This window comes from Macrobrachium nipponense, chromosome 31 (assembly GCF_015104395.2).
Source record: "Macrobrachium nipponense isolate FS-2020 chromosome 31, ASM1510439v2, whole genome shotgun sequence".
In the NCBI taxonomy this organism is placed as follows: domain Eukaryota; kingdom Metazoa; phylum Arthropoda; class Malacostraca; order Decapoda; family Palaemonidae; genus Macrobrachium; species Macrobrachium nipponense.
In genome coordinates, this window is record NC_061093.1 from 21,947,955 (window position 1) to 21,965,749 (window position 17,795).

The 17,795-nt window shown below is 34.4% G+C and overlaps 1 protein-coding gene across 1 annotated transcript; it reads right to left on the minus strand.

Annotated features, from left to right (window-relative positions):
- Positions 1–6,020: 6,020 nt before the first annotated feature.
- On the minus strand, positions 6,021–16,832 carry LOC135206684 (synaptophysin-like; the record flags this gene model as incomplete). Its single annotated transcript, XM_064238085.1, is given in 3 exon segments — positions 6,021–14,022; positions 14,346–14,537; positions 16,637–16,832. Coding segments are annotated over 3 exon segments (517 nt in total), but the record flags the coding sequence as incomplete, so codon positions are not given.
- Between the last annotated feature and the right edge of the window lie 963 nt (positions 16,833–17,795).

Consider the following 17,795-nt stretch of genomic DNA (forward strand, 5'->3'; position numbering starts at 1 on the left):
AGCATTTATTATGAAGTTTAAGAAGGATTCACATGTAGTATTGTGATCGTTATGTGGGAATGGTGGTATGTTTCGTGTGTATAGGAAATATTTATCCCAATTAGCTTTTTGGATATTATATCTTGTAGGTGGCATTATTTTGACATTACTTAAGTAGTTTCAGAATGATTGGGAAATGGTCACTTGTGTATGAATCGTCTAGGACATTACATTTCAAATTTCTCGGCTACATCATTTGAACATAATGAAATGTCAATTGAGGAAAAGGTTAGGTGTGTATTTGAAAAATTTTTCGGAACTTCACTTTCATTGAGACAACGCAGGTTGTGTTTCATTATAGTTTTTACTATGTTGGTTCCGGATATGTCAGTGGGGTTATTAGTATCCCATAATGGATTATGTGCATTAAAATCTCCTACTATAAGTAGGGGTTCCTGTGTACTTTTGCTAATAAGTTCAGAAAAATCACTAAAATTTGCATTGAAATTTGGTTGGTTATATAAATTACAAATACTGATTTTACTTTTGTCAGGCATATACAGTTTAATAGATGTTATTTGATATGGCATAGATGGTATGTTGAAAGGTTCATATGTTATGCTATCATGAACTTATATAGCTGTGCCTAATTTTCCACCGTCAGTTAGTGAATAAAAGGCAATTCTAAAGTGTTGGATATTTGCAGGGTTACTTCCTGTATGTTGTAGACATTTGCACATTGGGTTGTGGTCTCGTATGATTCTTTGTAATTCACCCAGACGTAGTCGGGTTAAGAGGCCATTTATATTCCATTGAATAATCTTATATTCCATTATTGGGAGGAATTGGTGTTAAATTCTGTAAAATGATTGCTGATTTTACTTTGCCTCGTAGTTTATATGCATTTGAATTTATTTGTGGTTTTCTAATCGTTGTATTTGTATGTTGGTTATTAGATTCTGCAGTTGTTTGTTTTTCATAACTGTGTATTAATAAGTCTATTTTTCATTTTATAATTTCATTTTTGTATTTTAAGGATTCAGAACATAATTCGTTCTCATGTTGGTGTGTTAAAGGGTATTTCCTTAATTTAGTAAAATTGTCTATACAATTTCGTACTATGTCCTCTGTCTTGGTAGTTAGTTGGTTATATGTACTTACAAAGCACTCATTACAACCACAAGACGAAGCATGTTTGGTAATGTTAATTATTGGTTCAGAAGTATTTGATCTAGCTTTAGAAATTTCTGGCTTTGTAATTCTATTGGTCCTTTTCTGTAGTGATAAGGACAGTTGGTTTGAGGGGTTATTTGTTTTGTTGTAGTTAATGGAATATTTGGGTCTTGTGGATGGTTGGGGAGTGATAGTTACATTTCGGTTTGGTTTAATGTATGACTTCCATTAGCATTATTTGATGGGAACTGCAGAGCGATTAATTGATTCTTTACTGTCCAGATGTTGGCTGTTTAATTGGGATTGAGGGTAATTATGTATTTCCACTTGTGATGAGGTTAGTACAATATCTTTTTTAAAATGTTCTCCTGGTGTAGTTGGAGTATCTTTGGATTGATTGTAATTTTCAATATTCATTTTTTTTCCCTTAAGTGGGGTTCGTTCTAGTATTCTGTTCTTTTTGTCAGTTCGATTAATATTATTATTTGACTCCTCTTACATTGGAAGTTCTTTTCCATGGATATCTGAATCTTCTATGTTATTAGTGGTAATGGTGGATATATCAACATGCTTGTTTTGGGGTTCAGCATTATTGAATGAGAATTAGTTTGTACCTTTATATTATCTTGTTTGTTATTGATGTGATCGATATTTAGATTTTTCGTTACATTTGCAAAAGAGTGGCTTTTAGATGGATTACCGACTCCTCTTACTTTTACTGTTCTATTCATCGACAACAGGAGCTCTCTGTTGTATTAATAAAAGGAGCATTCCTTAGATTTTGCATGATGGGATTGTCCACAGTTAACATATGTTGGAGATTTAAATTTCCAATTACGCTGTAGTATGGGTGTCTGATGCACACACTGCTTTATTATGGCATTTTTTGTGTGCCCATACTTCGAACATTACATTGAGTGCACTGAAGTGGTTTTGGTATAAACGGACGCACTTCTCTATTTTGTCCAAGAATTTTGATTTTGAGTGGAAGATCTTGGCATGTAAATTCTATTTTTGCAATATTATTTTATTTTCATCTTTTCTACTTGGAATTGAATAGATTTCTAAATCATGTATATTATTGTATCTTACTTAAGGGAGTCAAGAATCAATTGTTTTGAGGGTAGTACTACTTCTTCAGTGTTGGGTAATATAACTGTGCCCTGTATATAATTTAATGTTACATGACTTCTTATTGTTATTTTTGTGCCATTTATTTCTTTTATATTTAACAAGGTGGTGGACTGTTTACAGGTGGTTACCTAAAGTAACCATTACTTTTCTTTAATATATCAGCATTCCATTTCTTGTGTTAGATATTCAATAATTTGTTTTTTAGCATTGCTGTTAAGTTATTTTCAGCTTCAAGTAATAAAAATCTCGACCAGTTATCTGGTCCAAAGAGATGATCAAAATGCACCAGTGTTGGATTAAGATGATAATTTCTATTTCTCTTTGGACCTTGCCTTATGTGGGTTATCTGTGTATCAGATTTGTTTCCTTTCTCTGGTACGTATGATTCCATTGTTTTTATGTTTGTATCTTCTGATTAATTTTTACTTTTTTGTTTAATTTCTAGGGGCCTTGCTGGGAGTTTAGGATCATATAATTTATTTGGAACTGGTTGTTTCTTTGCTACATTATTATTTTGAATTGACAGAGGGCGATTCAGGGATAAATTTCCAGTGGTCATTAACTGTGCCGAATTTTGTCCATCAAGGAAGGGGCCCAGGGGTACTAATAAGTTTATACGTATTTATCATGAAAAATTAGTTAAAAAAAAAAATTTATAATAATAAATTTTGAAGAGATATCATTGGCTCTTCGTGAAGTTAAATCTTCCGCCAATGGCACAAGTGAGAAATGACTCCCAAATGTCCGCATCCCTACCCTAACCCAAAAGGGGTTGGCAAAACATGATTAGTATGGCCCAAGTGTAAGCAATACCCGCTTGGTAGGACTAAGAGTATTACGGAATACAATTATCCCCATCCTAACCATGTCATGGGCAAACCGGACAGAATGCAGAGTTCTATCCCTAGAACCAGGCCCCCCTGGAATCCGTGGTCCAGCTCCACAGAATAGTTCCGCCTGGAAAACCAGGTCCTAACAGTCGGGTAGATGGTGGATCAACTACACTTCCCACTATTTAGCTTCGGATTTAACTTCAATCCAAGTTATATGTTTTCTTATTTATTAGATATTGAAAATTTTGACAAAAGTGGAAAACCCCAGATTTTATTCCAGAAATATATAGTAATGTCATATGGGACTCGGGTTTGAACCTGGGAAGAAATTCTTGAGATTCGAGAGCCCCCTCACCACGTCAAGGTGGTCCCATAATCAGGGGGTAGTAACATTGTAGTCCACACCTTTAATCACCTATAATTTTTTTTTAAGGACACCTAAAATCGTATTTGCATCAACTCCATCATAGTATTCATTATCTGATGTTACTATTTCTTGTATACTATCCATTTTCCTCTAGGCACTTCCCATTTAATTTTTTTTCTTGTGAATGAATCATGAAATTAAAGTAGTATATAAAGTTAAGCACAGGGGCACTGGTAGCCCTAGATACAGGGAAAAAGAGGGACAGCATGATAAGGAGATCTAAAGCAGTAATTGTTCAAGAGGTTGAGCAGTTTAACAGCAAGATGTAAGGAAGGAAGCAAGCAAGACGAAGTAAAAAGCATAAAAGTGGTGCAGCTAGGGGCCAAAGGACCGCTGCAAACATACTACATGGAGTCTGCTTAGGAGTTCAGAACTCAAGCAACCAATCCTTGAAATATACCCTAAGTTTTGAAATACTTCATTTCCATAGTAATGAACTCCTATGGATTTACTATACGTATACAGAAAAAAAAAGGAGGGCAAAAAAAAAATGGTTTTTTATAGATTAAAGGTGCTTTATATATTTATGGAAATTCTCAACATCACAAAATAGTGAAAATAAAGAGAAAAAGTAACATTACTTCAGATCCAAAAATATTCTTTAGACAAATAATTAAATTCATTTCAAAAATAGCTGTCACAGTCATTTCAATGAGCTTTTGCTGCTTCTAAGCACAGGCTATGAAATAGATTGCATAGCCCATTTACAATCAAACTCTAAATCTTTGCACACTAACGAGAGGTCAGCAGATTCTATGAAATGGATCAACACAAACTGTGATTCCTTGTTATCCTGACTTACACTGTTGCACTGCACTCCTATGGTAAATAAAATGAATACAAACCTGAGCCACAGCATAACTTTTAAGTTGCAATTCTCATTTCAACTTCTCAAACTATGCGAAATAGTTTTAACCTGAATACTACCGAATACACTTATCAGAGACATGTACAGGAAGAAAATAAGAATACAGATAAGAATATAAATGAGCATAATTTTCTCCGATTATGTGTAATGAGTTTGTAAACTGATCAAAATATTCACTTCTTAAAATTAACAAACAACTATCTACTCAATATTTAAGATTTACTGAATTAGTTTAATTCAACATGATAATCAAATATGTAAACATCTTACATTCTCAATAAGTTATCTTCAAGCACACCTTTTTTCACGATTCGATTATAACCTGAAATGTCAATGTAGAAAATGACCAATTTGTAAACAAACAAAATAGATATAAAATAAGAAGTCACTTTTCCAATAACATATACTCTTCCTCATACTTATGACTTATTACAAAAAGCGAAATAAAAAGCATTTCATAATCAAAGTGTAAAGGAAAATACTTACTACTTCACAAATATAACGACAATGGTAATCAAATGTTACTGCTATTTCATCTATGAATCAGGGGACACTTTTAATAAACAGTGTCCTTTATTTAATTAATATTGAATCCATTATCTAATGATTTTGGAATCAAACATTTCAGGTACAAACAAAGATTCTAAAACTCAAGAATAATACTGTAACTGCTTTCCAATATGTACCCTTGAGTGCCAATTTATATATTTATAAGTTTCAACATAGCAACTGATAAACATCAATTTCAAAAACATATTAGCGTACTTATTACATCAATTCACAAATGATACCCTAGAATTAACACACGTACATGTGAATCAATATTAACAATGTTTCAAGCACATCTTTTGACCCTTTTAAAATTTGTTAGAATTTATATCATTACTTTTGTTATTACTGACTAGTTTTATCAGATCACTGAGGTGACATCTGCAGCTTTGTTAAAACTGCCATTTTCACATTTTGATAGTAATTCAGTTCAATAACTCTTAATAACTGTATCTCATACACATTTTCTTTGTGACTTTCCTGGCTAGTACACTATTTGATGCTTATTAAAGCTGGATCTACAAGAAACTGGCCGCTTGATGCTTTAACATACTACAGTGAAGAAGACCTTGGTATTGAGATAAACTTGTTAAGTTACAAAAAGTTTAACCAAAACAGGAGCTACATTTTTTAGCTCTCACATAGGTGGCCAGTGTCAAGGGAATGGTAGATTAGGCGGCCACTTATAATTTTTTCACCCAAAATTGAGCAACTGGTCACTGAGGTGAAAGACAGAAAAAGACTGGCTGGAGAAAAGAAATTCTAACTAAAGCTTGGATATTGGCTGCTCTAACAGCATGTTTCATGGTCAATCAGCATCTAAATCTTTTAAGCTTAATCAGACTATCAGTTTCAAGCAAATCCCTCAAAAGACTCCCCAAAGGCTAGGTCAACCTCATCATAAGTAGCCTGAATGTTTAGTTGTAGTATGCAATAATGACATATATATTTTAAGTTCTGAAAAAAGAAAAAAATGAGCATGCTCTGAAGACAAAATACTTCCCACACTCAAATACTCTAAGTTGAAAAATAACTAACTTATCACTTAGAGAGAGAGAGAGAGAGAGAGAGAGAGAGAGAGAGAGAGAGAGAGAGAGAGAGAGAGAGAGAGAGAGAGAGAGAGAGAGAGAGATTTTCCGTAAAACAATTTCCAAATGTTAACACAATATAAATTCCTAATCTAGTTTTCTACAGCACGGTACACGGTAGTACTACTCTATAAACTCTCTTGGTAATAGTAATTCCCATGTAACAAAATTATCTACAACATCGACATTCAGCAATTAATATTAAGCAGACCAATAAGTAATTCCTAGCAGTTACAAACTACAAAGTACTGTATCTTCACTCAAACTACAAAGACCATCAATTCATAGATAGAATTCCTTTCATCACAATAGAATATAACTAAGATGAAAACTTCATCTGAACTTCATTAAAATCTACAGACAAGTTACACACTGACTCCTGCTGCAGGATATCCAAGAATTTCCTTTAACACTGACAAACAATGATAAATTTCTGGAATGCACATAACCATATATTAAAAATGTACTAAACTTTTCATGACAAAATCAGAAATACTTCACAAATAAACAAATAAATCACCAGCAAGGGGAAGAAGCAGTTTTTGCCAGGGGGAAAGTTACATCATAAAACTGGAATACCAATTTTGCCTAATCACTACACATCTCGAGAGTCAAGAAGGATAAAATGATTTTAACAGGCAAGACTTTCTGGTAATTGACAAATTTTCTTCTTCCAAGCAGCTGACACAATATCAGAAGACAGTTGCAAGAAAATTCCAAGTCTGGAGTCATAATATCTCCTCACATTAAATGTTACTGCACTAGTGTGCAGCTGATTAACAGTATAAAAGAATCTAGTAACAGTGTTATGTGTTTCTAGTATTGAAAGCAAGTTTCCATCTTAGGAAATTTCACTCCAAACAGTTTCAGCATGATCATAATCTTTTCTGGAAAATCAACTGACTGAAATGAGATTACGTTACCAAATAAAACAGTTGCATATTAAGGGTAGAATGTAGAAAAGACTACCTTGACTATATCTGCATAATACAACATGGGAAAAAAATCGCAAAATATGGAAATGTCTTATGGCAACCTTCAACACATTTGGAACATAACATTTATGATGTTTTAACACAGATAATGAAAAAAAGGACTATTCCTTGCACAGAAAGAGAATTACAACACCTATTTGTTCCCTTATTGAAATACTAAATAATTTTATCATTAAACTATTGGCAGTAACTTAGATTTCCAGTTCACTTACACATAATTTTATCATTACATTGGCAGTATCTTAGAATTCTCTTATTACCGGTTCACTTTAAGATTGCATAAAGTTTGTTCGATGTTGAAAAATAAAAAAATATGCATGAGACAAGTCAGTATGTAAAAAGGGTGTTAGATTAGACATGTGCCAACAAGGGTTCTTGTTCACTAAACAGTCCATGGATAAAAACACAATGTCAGCACAAACTATTTACAGAAATAGACAAACTAAAGAGCTCTGCAGAAAAAAAATTGTAAACTTGCAAACAATAACAAGGCACCATCCATAAAGGAAAGGGGAGGTCATGATACAGACTAAACTGTGTCTTGTCCCAACTGTAACTATAGCATAAATGTTTTGAGAATCCTAAGGTAACTAAATAAGGTGATTAACTACAGTTATCACAAAATCCAAAAGACACATTTAGCACTGTAAATATAGCTATATTTCTACATAATCTGGCAATGTCAAATGCATCCTAATATCTTGGTGTATTGCAAATCACCTCTTTAAAAACAAAGTTTTTAGAAAGGCGTCGCTAGCTAATCATACAGATTGCCCAGCAATTCATTAACTACCACTAGCGTGTTATCAGTTGGGCAAGTCACAACTAACATTCTTGGCACACTGTAAGTATAATGATGGCATATTGAATTCCAATGTATTAAAGCCTGTCAAATGAAGTGACAAATCTCTCCTAATGAAGCCAGATTATATTTGGAAAAGGAAATGCTGTATAAAAAAAGCACCACATATTTCAGAAAAGCAGTGAAGTCCCAGTATCCAACTCTGTTGAATATGGTATACAACTACTTATGCTTTACTGAAACTGTAAAGTCCTGCCGCTTACTGTCAGAAAATGCGTCAAACAATTCTGATTTTGTGCCAAAGGACATTTCCAGCTTGTAAAGTATGTTATTTTTGGCTACTGCAGCAGCGTGAAAACTAGACCCAAGTGTAGTGCTTTTTATCTATCAAATCTCTAGAAATTTTCTCTGAAATTACATGAAAAATAACTCCTTACTTAAATTCTTTTTATAAATATAGACAATAGTAATTTGATTGTTATTTCTTGCCATATTGGCTTGGCACAAGTTAAGGTTGAAAGGTGGTTGGGACTATGATTCCCAGGATGACCTAAAGGGTAATTTTAATTGCTCTTTCTACCTTAAATCTTAAATAAAACCAATTATATACCTGCAATTGTATATCTGGAATTATACTAATCTAAAGATACATTTGTTCTGTAAGTACTCAAATGTGCTAATGGGTTGTAATTCAAAATTGTGTGTTTTTATACATCAACAGACATTACCAAAGCACAAACTAATGCCTAATGGAAAGCAGCTGAGGAAACCTGGAACCTATGTCACTTATTACAAAGTTTTCGTTGTTTGAAGCTGTACCAAGGAGATTTGGGAGTGACGTGCCAATAGTCATCAACGGTGCCAGAATTTTTCCATCATGGGGCCTGAGGGTACTCAAATTGTCAAGCTCACTAATCATAAAAATATTTAAAAAAAAGAAATATCTATCTTGAAAAGATATCATTGGGTTTTTGTGAAGTTAAATCTTTTCCCAATGGCACACATGAGAAATGACTCCCAAATGTCCTCATCCCTACCCTACCCCAAAAGGGGAATGGCATAACTTGATTTTGTATGGTCCAAGTGTAAGCAAAACCTGCTTGCTAGGACAGAGTAGTATGGTAATATAATTGACCTCATCCTAATCACATTATGGGCAAACTGGACAGAATGCCAAGAGTTCTATTCCTAGAACCAGGCCCCTCTGGAATCCGTGGTCCGGCTCCAGAGTAGTTCCCCCTAAAAAAACAGGTCTGAACATTGCCAGGTAGATGATAGAATACCACAGGTCTCACTATTTAGCTTTAGATTTAACTTCACATCAAGCCATGAATGTTTTCTTATTAATTAGATTTGGAAAATTTTGACAAAAGTGGAAAAATGCACAAACATTAATCCAAAATATATAATGTCATATGGGACTTTAAGGTCCAATCCTAGGAGAGAGAGAGAGAGAGAGAAAAAAAAAAAAAAAAAAAAAAAAAAAAAAAAAAAAAATTCCAGAGGTTCAAGAGCCCTCACCATGTCAAGGTGGTCCCAAGTTGAGGGGGGGCTGGCTCTGTAAAGTTTGTTTGTCTGTATGGTGTTTTTACATTGTATGGAACCAGTGGTTATTCAGCAACGGGACCAACGGCTTTACATGACTTCCAAACCATGTTGAGAATTAACTTCTATCACCAGAATGACTCTGTAAAGCCCTGTCCAGATGAGTGGGCGTGATCGTCGTGAAGCGCGGTAGGTGGGCAAATTCTCCCATAAGTGTTGTCCACATGGCAGAGTTGATGAATGGGTGGGCGTACCCGATGATGCCAGTACCTTGTTGAGTGTTATATGAATAACATGGTGGCTAGTACTACTCAGAAATAGAAACCGTTGTGCTGCATAATAATTTGCATACGTATAAAAATACAGACGAGTGTGTGGTGCAAAGATTGGCTAAATAGGAGAGATGTTTACAGGAGCCATACAACAATAGTAACTAACTACAATGTGGCTATGAGCATGATCATTGAAACTATATGAGAATGAGCGTAAGCACATTCCGTCATGGCCACTAATTCCACACACTTCTATCAAAGGTGGAGCCATACATCCAAAAACAAGATGCAAACATGCAACATAGCATAACAGCAGAGGCTTGATTGGAAGCAACACCGACATTTTTGGCAACAGAGAGAGAGAGAGAGGAATTCGAATAGATATAAAGCAACAATAACTAAAACGAGAGAGACTGGAATTAGTATGAAGCAAAATTGCCAAAGGAACAGCTTCTTTTTCTATTTCATAATAACAGTAAACATTTTAACAGCCAGCCTTGAAGAAAATACAAGGCTGACCCAAAGCCGAATTAAACAGGAATATTTTTGTTACGTCTTCATAGCTTGCCTTGGTAAAAATAGTCTTGGAAGGTCTATCAAATAAATGCTTGTTAATCAGTCGCAACTTCTATTTTACTCTGGGAACTATAAGAACAGTTCAAGATATTTGGCGTCTGTATAATGAAGGTACCAAATGAGGGCAAAAGCCACAAAGGAAGGTGAAACAATGGTGTACTGTTGCAAGGGTACCCCATTGTTTCACTTTCCTTCATGGCTTTTGCCTTTATTTATATATATTCATCACATTCCAAATTTTTGTGATTCAGTTATACATGTACAATACTATATACTAGATATTTGTAGAGGCAGCCCAGGTTACTGAAGGTGGTGGTTCCATTCTCAGCTCAGCAGGTGCTAAGTGAAAACCGCCATTAACCAAAACACACAGATTTATGGCGCCAAGTTTTGGTCAATGGGGCTGATAACAGGTTAATGGCGCCTCTGTTAGGTATGTTATGGCACCGTAACACTATTATTGGCACCTTATGGCGCAGATAACCAAAACTTGGCCCGTTATGGCAATTTAGCGCCATAAAACTGGATCGTCATTAACCGGGGACTGTCGGTATATGTATCAATATATATATATTGTATTTATATATTAATATTGATAATGCATTTTCTTAGGTTAATTTGTTTATTTATGTAAGATCCTGTTACCTAATCCATTGGCTGTTCTTTATTTGCTTGTTTACTAAATGCCAAGTTTTGCTCAAGTTAAAAAGATCCATGAAAAGTCTTTTTATTTTATGGAGTCACTATGATAACGTAAGTCTGGCAGTGTCGTACAGGCACAGCCATTTCGCTGGTTTGCCCGGTATATGAGCCCGATGACATGCGTGCCAGCTGATCAGGCGTGCTCGTCTGGACATGCCTTTACATGATCAGTTACTGATGCAGTGTGGGGTCTGCAGTTGGAGGCTGAAACCCACATACTTATTAAGCTTGAATTTCAAGTTAATGACCCTCCTTGTTTGTTCCATGTGAATAGGTTTCATCTAATGAAATATTACTACTACTACTACTAAGATTACTAATCAGATAAACCTTTTTCAAGCTAACAGCATCACATGAAAAATCTTTTTAGACAAAATATAGCAAAAATCTAATTTTTCATTAATTTTAAATTTTGACTGCCAAAACCAGAGGCAATGGGGGTGGTCAGCTCTCATAACCTGGCCCAAATGGTTTGCTTTTAAAAATAAAATTTATATTTTATTCATAAAATAACTATCCAGACCAATGAGTTAGTAATCTTAATTATCATAGGGCTGGTCCAAAAGGTTTATTCTTAACAAGTAGAGTATATTAGATCTTATTGAACAAATTAATTCAAAATTTCACTAGTGGATAAACTGAGTGTTGAAGACTGACAATAAGTCCTAACTTATTAAAGTACGTTTAATGGCTGAATTAAGGCATTGCCTTGCATTCTCTATATACATGAAGTGGGTCTTGTTGGCTGTTCATCAAACAAGTCAAATCTGTGTGACCTGTTAGGAGACAATATAAAATTACTTCAATATGAAGCTGTTTTTTATTTGACTCCACAATCCAGTCATAACCTGTTTAAATTGGTGCCATCAGATTCATAATTATGTAGTCTTCCAAATAATGAAGATGGATGGTCAGAAGGCTTTTAAATAATGACAGATAGAATGGCTACATTTGAACGTTATAGTATTACCACTTTGACTGCTTTATCATCATTAGCTCCCCTACTACTCACAATAGTAGGGCTGCAATATACTTCAAAAATTTACCCATCTTCATATAGGAATCACCATGCATTGTTTGTATGCCTTCCTAAGCTCAAAGAGAAGATAATATTCATGTCAATGGCATTAAAAGCTTTGGTTATTACCCAAATTGGAATATTTCTCTCATGTTTGGATATCTGCAGCATCCTGCATCTTTAATCATACACAAAATTGCCTCAAGAGGTTTTTCTTAACAACCGATACTAGTGACAGAACACTAACAAACTATCTGCCATATTTCAAGAGCATCTGATCTCAACAGGGGTGTCAGTAGCCCCACACACACTGCTAAGTGCTAAGACGTTTTGCCCCTTGAAAGAGCAGTTAATCAGTGGGACAATCTTCCTGGCAGTGTGAGGAAACGTGATGCTCTTTAATTTCAGAATAGTTGTAATAAGACTTTAAAACATTAAGTTTTGAGGCCTTTATGTTCCTGAGGTGTTACTGTATAGACCTTATTTCATTAATTGTAGTTCACTTCCACTCATGTTTCACTATTTATTCTCTAGGATATCCTTCCTCCCATATGGACATTCTACAGGTATTATATTTAAGCTTGCTTAACAAGCTTATTAGACTTGTTCCTATGACTGCAAATTATGAAAAATAAACGCCTGACTACTACTCTGTCAAGTTGTGAGGGTTTAATAACTTAATCCTTCCATTTAAAACATTCTTAATTAATAAGAACATTGTGAAGATAGAACTCATAATCATAAAGTATCAAATAAACAACTTCACACAGCACAATGAAAACAAGGACTGGACAAACAACTAAAAATTATCTCATAATCAATACCAATCCATTCTCATCTCATATGACTGACTATACTGAAGTTTAATCCCACTGCAGGGGTCTTCAAGATTCAGTACTGTTTCCTACATCAGCTGTTCCTAACCTTACAGATATTACGCAGCATGAGCAAAAGAAAAAACTTTGACATTTTTACAAAGGTGAACCACCAGCCAATAAAAGTTTAGGTTGAAGGCCATGTACTATTAATATCACCAATGATAAAAATCCAAAATTAATCAATACATTCCAAACTTGAAAACTGTTACTTCCCTTATATTCTCATTCAATATTACTCTAATAATCTTACTTCCCTTATATTCTCATTCAATATTACTCTAATAATCAAGTCACAAATGCTTGAGTTGCCATAATAAAATAATCAATAATAATGGCAGAACTGCAATACTACACCACAACCAACTGGAAAGTAAATTTCTATAATTCTTGGAACTTTTTGGAACATCAACTTACCATCCTAAAAGTAGCCTAACCTCTTTTAATATATATTGGGCAACTGGCCACACACAGGGTCAGGAGATTCTATCTATCCTGCGTCATTGATGTGCTCAAAGAGTTTTACTTAATTCCTGACCAAGTGGTCCGTAATTAAGTAAACCTCCCTAAACTTCATATCTGAAAATATTTTAAGATCTATGATCCACAAACCCAAGCCATACAAAAATGATCTTATTTTTTAAAATTCAACAAGATGCCCTGGATTGGACAGCATTAAAGCTAAGTGTGTTTTTCCCAATGATTGACAAAAAAATATCTTCAAACTACAAATATAAATATACTGTAATTCCCAAATTTATACTCATGTTACTAACGGTTTACTGCATTACCAAATATGGAAAACAAAATTAAATAAATCATACACTTTCAATGAAATTGCAGTCAGTAAAATACTTGTATCTTCTTTACAGCATTAGCCATACAGAGTATGTCATGCATAAAACATCCTTACCATCTTACAAGCCTAGCTGATGTATACTGCAGATGGATGAGAACCAAACTACTCTTTAGAACATAAACAATGATGGTGATATGCAGATCCTTCACTGATTCTCTGAGTGAAATCCAAAACTGCCCAAGAGGCTTTTTGAACACATTACGGCACAGGCACAGAATTGGGTGCAGCATTATCTGTATTCATAGTCTTGGCCTTGAAGAACTGAGTTTCTTTGTACAAGAACCACAGGTTACTTCCCCATAGGAACAAATTTAGGAAGCCCAAAATCTGAAAAGAAAATATCAAACACTGACTCCTTATAACATCAAATTAAGTCTTATATGAACTCATTAATCACATAATTATCAACTTAGTCTTATATGAAGCCATCAATATATATAATTATGGTTCAAATCTTCAGTCTTCAAATGTCCTTCAACTTGACAATCTTTTATCCACTAAACAATAAAAGTAGCAGTCTCTCAGAGCATGTGACATCTGGATAAAATGTTAAGTGAAGTAAGCAATAGAGTCAGGTCTGAACATAAACTAAAAAACCTCTACTATAATGAGCTGATAAGGCTCACTGTAGGCAGTCTCCTCATACTTACAATGGAGATGACCAACTTGGTATAGTTGGGTTCTGATAATACACCACATGGGTATGCTGGTAAACATATATCTGGATTCTCTTTCATGATGACTTCAACTTGTGTTGCTTGTCGCAAAGCTGTCAGGCTGTTGGCCCAGGCACTACTTCCAGCTAACCACATAATTGTGAAGAAAACATGACCAGCAAAGTCCTTGGGGAAGAGGTAAAATAAGAAATTCTTATTATCTAGCCGCAACATGGTCCAAGTCATAAATATACTGTAGATTTCATTTAATCATTCTTTACTCAAAAAAGCAACTAATCTATGCCAAGTTACTACTTAGGAATTTTGAACCTATGCCTCTTGCTACTGTAAACTCCTCACAATCAAGTGACTTATTCCTTACCTACTAGTGCAAGATGCCTATCGTAAGTACACAAGTATTAGTAGCAGATTTTCAATTATTGTATACATGAGGTGTGATTGGCATAAAACCTACCAGGACTGTCTCTGTAATCACCAGTTTCCCATCAGGTGGCACTGGAATGTTTACATTCTCGCCAGAATTCATTACCATCCACTAAGATGTGGAGGCTGGGTGGCTTTCCACTTTATTATTAGTATACATATATGTATACATACATTATATATACACACACACACACATATATATATATATATAATATATATATATATATATATATATATATATATAGATATATATATATATATATATATATATATATATATGCTTAAAAAATCACAGTAGATGCACGTGACTTCATAAATAAGCGAATACCACGGGAAATGATAGTCAGGAATCCAAGCGCTTTCGTCTTTATTCAGACATCGTCAAGGAGCTACTAAAGTACAATTGGAGAGGATAGCCTCAGGTACAAACAAGATCAGGAATACCAGATGGTTAATTATCAAAAGGGTAAAAATTAAAAGGGATAATCCAGGATTATCGGATATCACACGGTCACAAACTTAAACAGATTCTGACCCTAACTGAAATTACAAAGTATCTTACAGTCCAAAACATGTAAAAACTGAATATATTAATTTTGTTGCTTATATTTATCTACAACTTTTTCATTATGAAAGCATCAAGTTTAAATAAACCAAGACTTAAATTTAGAACATTTCTATTATTTGACTTGATAAAACAAGATTCAATGATATTCCTTAGTCCCATGTAATGACACAGTTAAAAGGAATATCATTGAATCTTGTTTTATCAAGTCAAATAATAGAAATGTTCTAAATTTAAGTCTTGGTTTATTTAAACTTGATGCTTTCATAATGAAAAAAGTTGTAGATAAATATAAGCAACAAAATTAATATATTCAGTTTTTACATGTTTTGGACTGTAAAGATACTTTGTAATTTCGGTTAGGGTCAGAATCTGTTTAAGTTTGTGACCGTGTGATATCCGATAATCCTGGATTATCCCTTTTAATTTTTACCCTTTTGATAATTAACCATCTGGTATTCCTGATCTTGTTTGTACCTGAGGCTATCCTCTCCAATTGTACTTTAGTAGCTCCTTGACGATGTCTGAATAAAGACGAAAGCGCTTGGATTCCTGACTATCATTTCCCGTGGTATTCGCTTATATATATATATATATATATATATATATATATATATATATATATATATATATATATATATATATATATATATATATATCTATCTTTATGTTTGTAGACTGCCTCGTCTCCCTAGTTTTATTAAATTAATTATTTTTTACTCCTAACATCAGCTGACTTTACCCCTACACACTGGTTACGAACTTCATTTTTTTATTTTTCTTTCTGCATCTCATCAGATGACAAATATGGTTATCTGAGTAACGCTTACAGAAAACACTCAAGATAAATACAATTTGAGCATCTAACTTTAAAACAATATTAATACAAACAAATATTAATACACACTCTATTGTAATGATGACCAACATAGCAAATAGGTAATGAGTATTATAAACTAAACATGTTGGAGTTTAACGACAGTCAGGCAAGAGCTCACGAAAACATGTCTGCATCTCATGATGGCCAAAAGTAAAGTGGAATATTTACATCAGGGCAGGCGGGTCTCCCCATCTACTGGATGGTAGTTACTGCCTAACCACCTTGTTCAAGAGTTTTAACGGTCGTGTTCACCTTCAAAGTAAGCAATTTCTAATATGAGGACTGAGGGTTTGTATATTGTGTAGGAAAAACTAAACATGTTGACAATTCTGAAAGAGCTACTAGGAAGTAAGTTGATACATAATTACAACAATTACTATCAGATATACTTACGGCAAGAGGAGCTAAAGGATTGTTTTCATACATTGTGTAGAAAAGGCAATAGAGTACCAGTGCAGCAATAATATACAAGAAGGCCAAAACTCCAACAGCCACAAAAAACCTTGAATCAGATGAGAAGTCCCCTCTCATCAGCAGTGCTTTTACATTTCCCTCACAGATATTGAGTGGGGGTCGTATTGTATCTACCCTGAAACAAAAACTATGGTCAGAATTTTCTACAAAAATAAGCTTCAACTGAAAATCATTTTTAGAGTAAAAAACTGGCTATTTAAAAAAAAAAAAAAAAAACATTTATGTACAATTACCCCACATTTGTGGTCTCCAAAACCGCAGGAAACAAATCTTCAACTCAAAGACTAAAGAGCAGAGGCACCCCTGTGAATGTTATATATACCCAGGTCTTCTGCAATTCAATGCCCAACTTTCTGTCTGGTACTGTACACAGCTCACATAATTCTCCAGATCTTTGCAGACTTCAGAAAAAATCGAGAGTAAAAAGTTTTTTAAAGGCATAACAGTAGAAAACGCCTTATAGTTGCACTCAAAAAAAATACTAGGAAAGGGTGGAAAGTAAGATGGAAGAAAGAGAACATGAAAGGAGATACAGTAAAAGGAATGAAAAGGGTTCCAGCTAGAGGCCAAAGGAATGTTACAACAATCCTTAACCCTTACAGGCCAGGATAAAATGATATTGTTATAATACAAAGTTTCATACATACTTACCTGGCAGATATATACTTAGCTAAGACTCCGTCGTCCCCGACAGAAATTCAAATTTCGCGCCACTCGCTACCGGTAGGTCAGGTGATCTACCTGCCTGCCCTGGGCGGCAGGACTAGGAACCATTCCCGTTTTCTATCATATTTTCTCTCTTCCACCTGTCTCCTGCGGGGAGGCTGGGTGGGCCATTAACCGTATATATCTGCCAGGTAAGTATGTATGAAACTTTGTATTATAACAATATCATTTTCATACAATGAACTTACCTGTCAGATATATACTTAGCTGATTGGCACCCTTTGGTGGAGGGTAAGAGACAGCTAATATGGAATAGACAGGTAAACAACATATGTTGTAGGTATAAAAGAAAAACCTTGGTTCCTACCTGATAGGTGGTAGACTTCGTGGCTGTAGCCCGGTAGTCTGCATC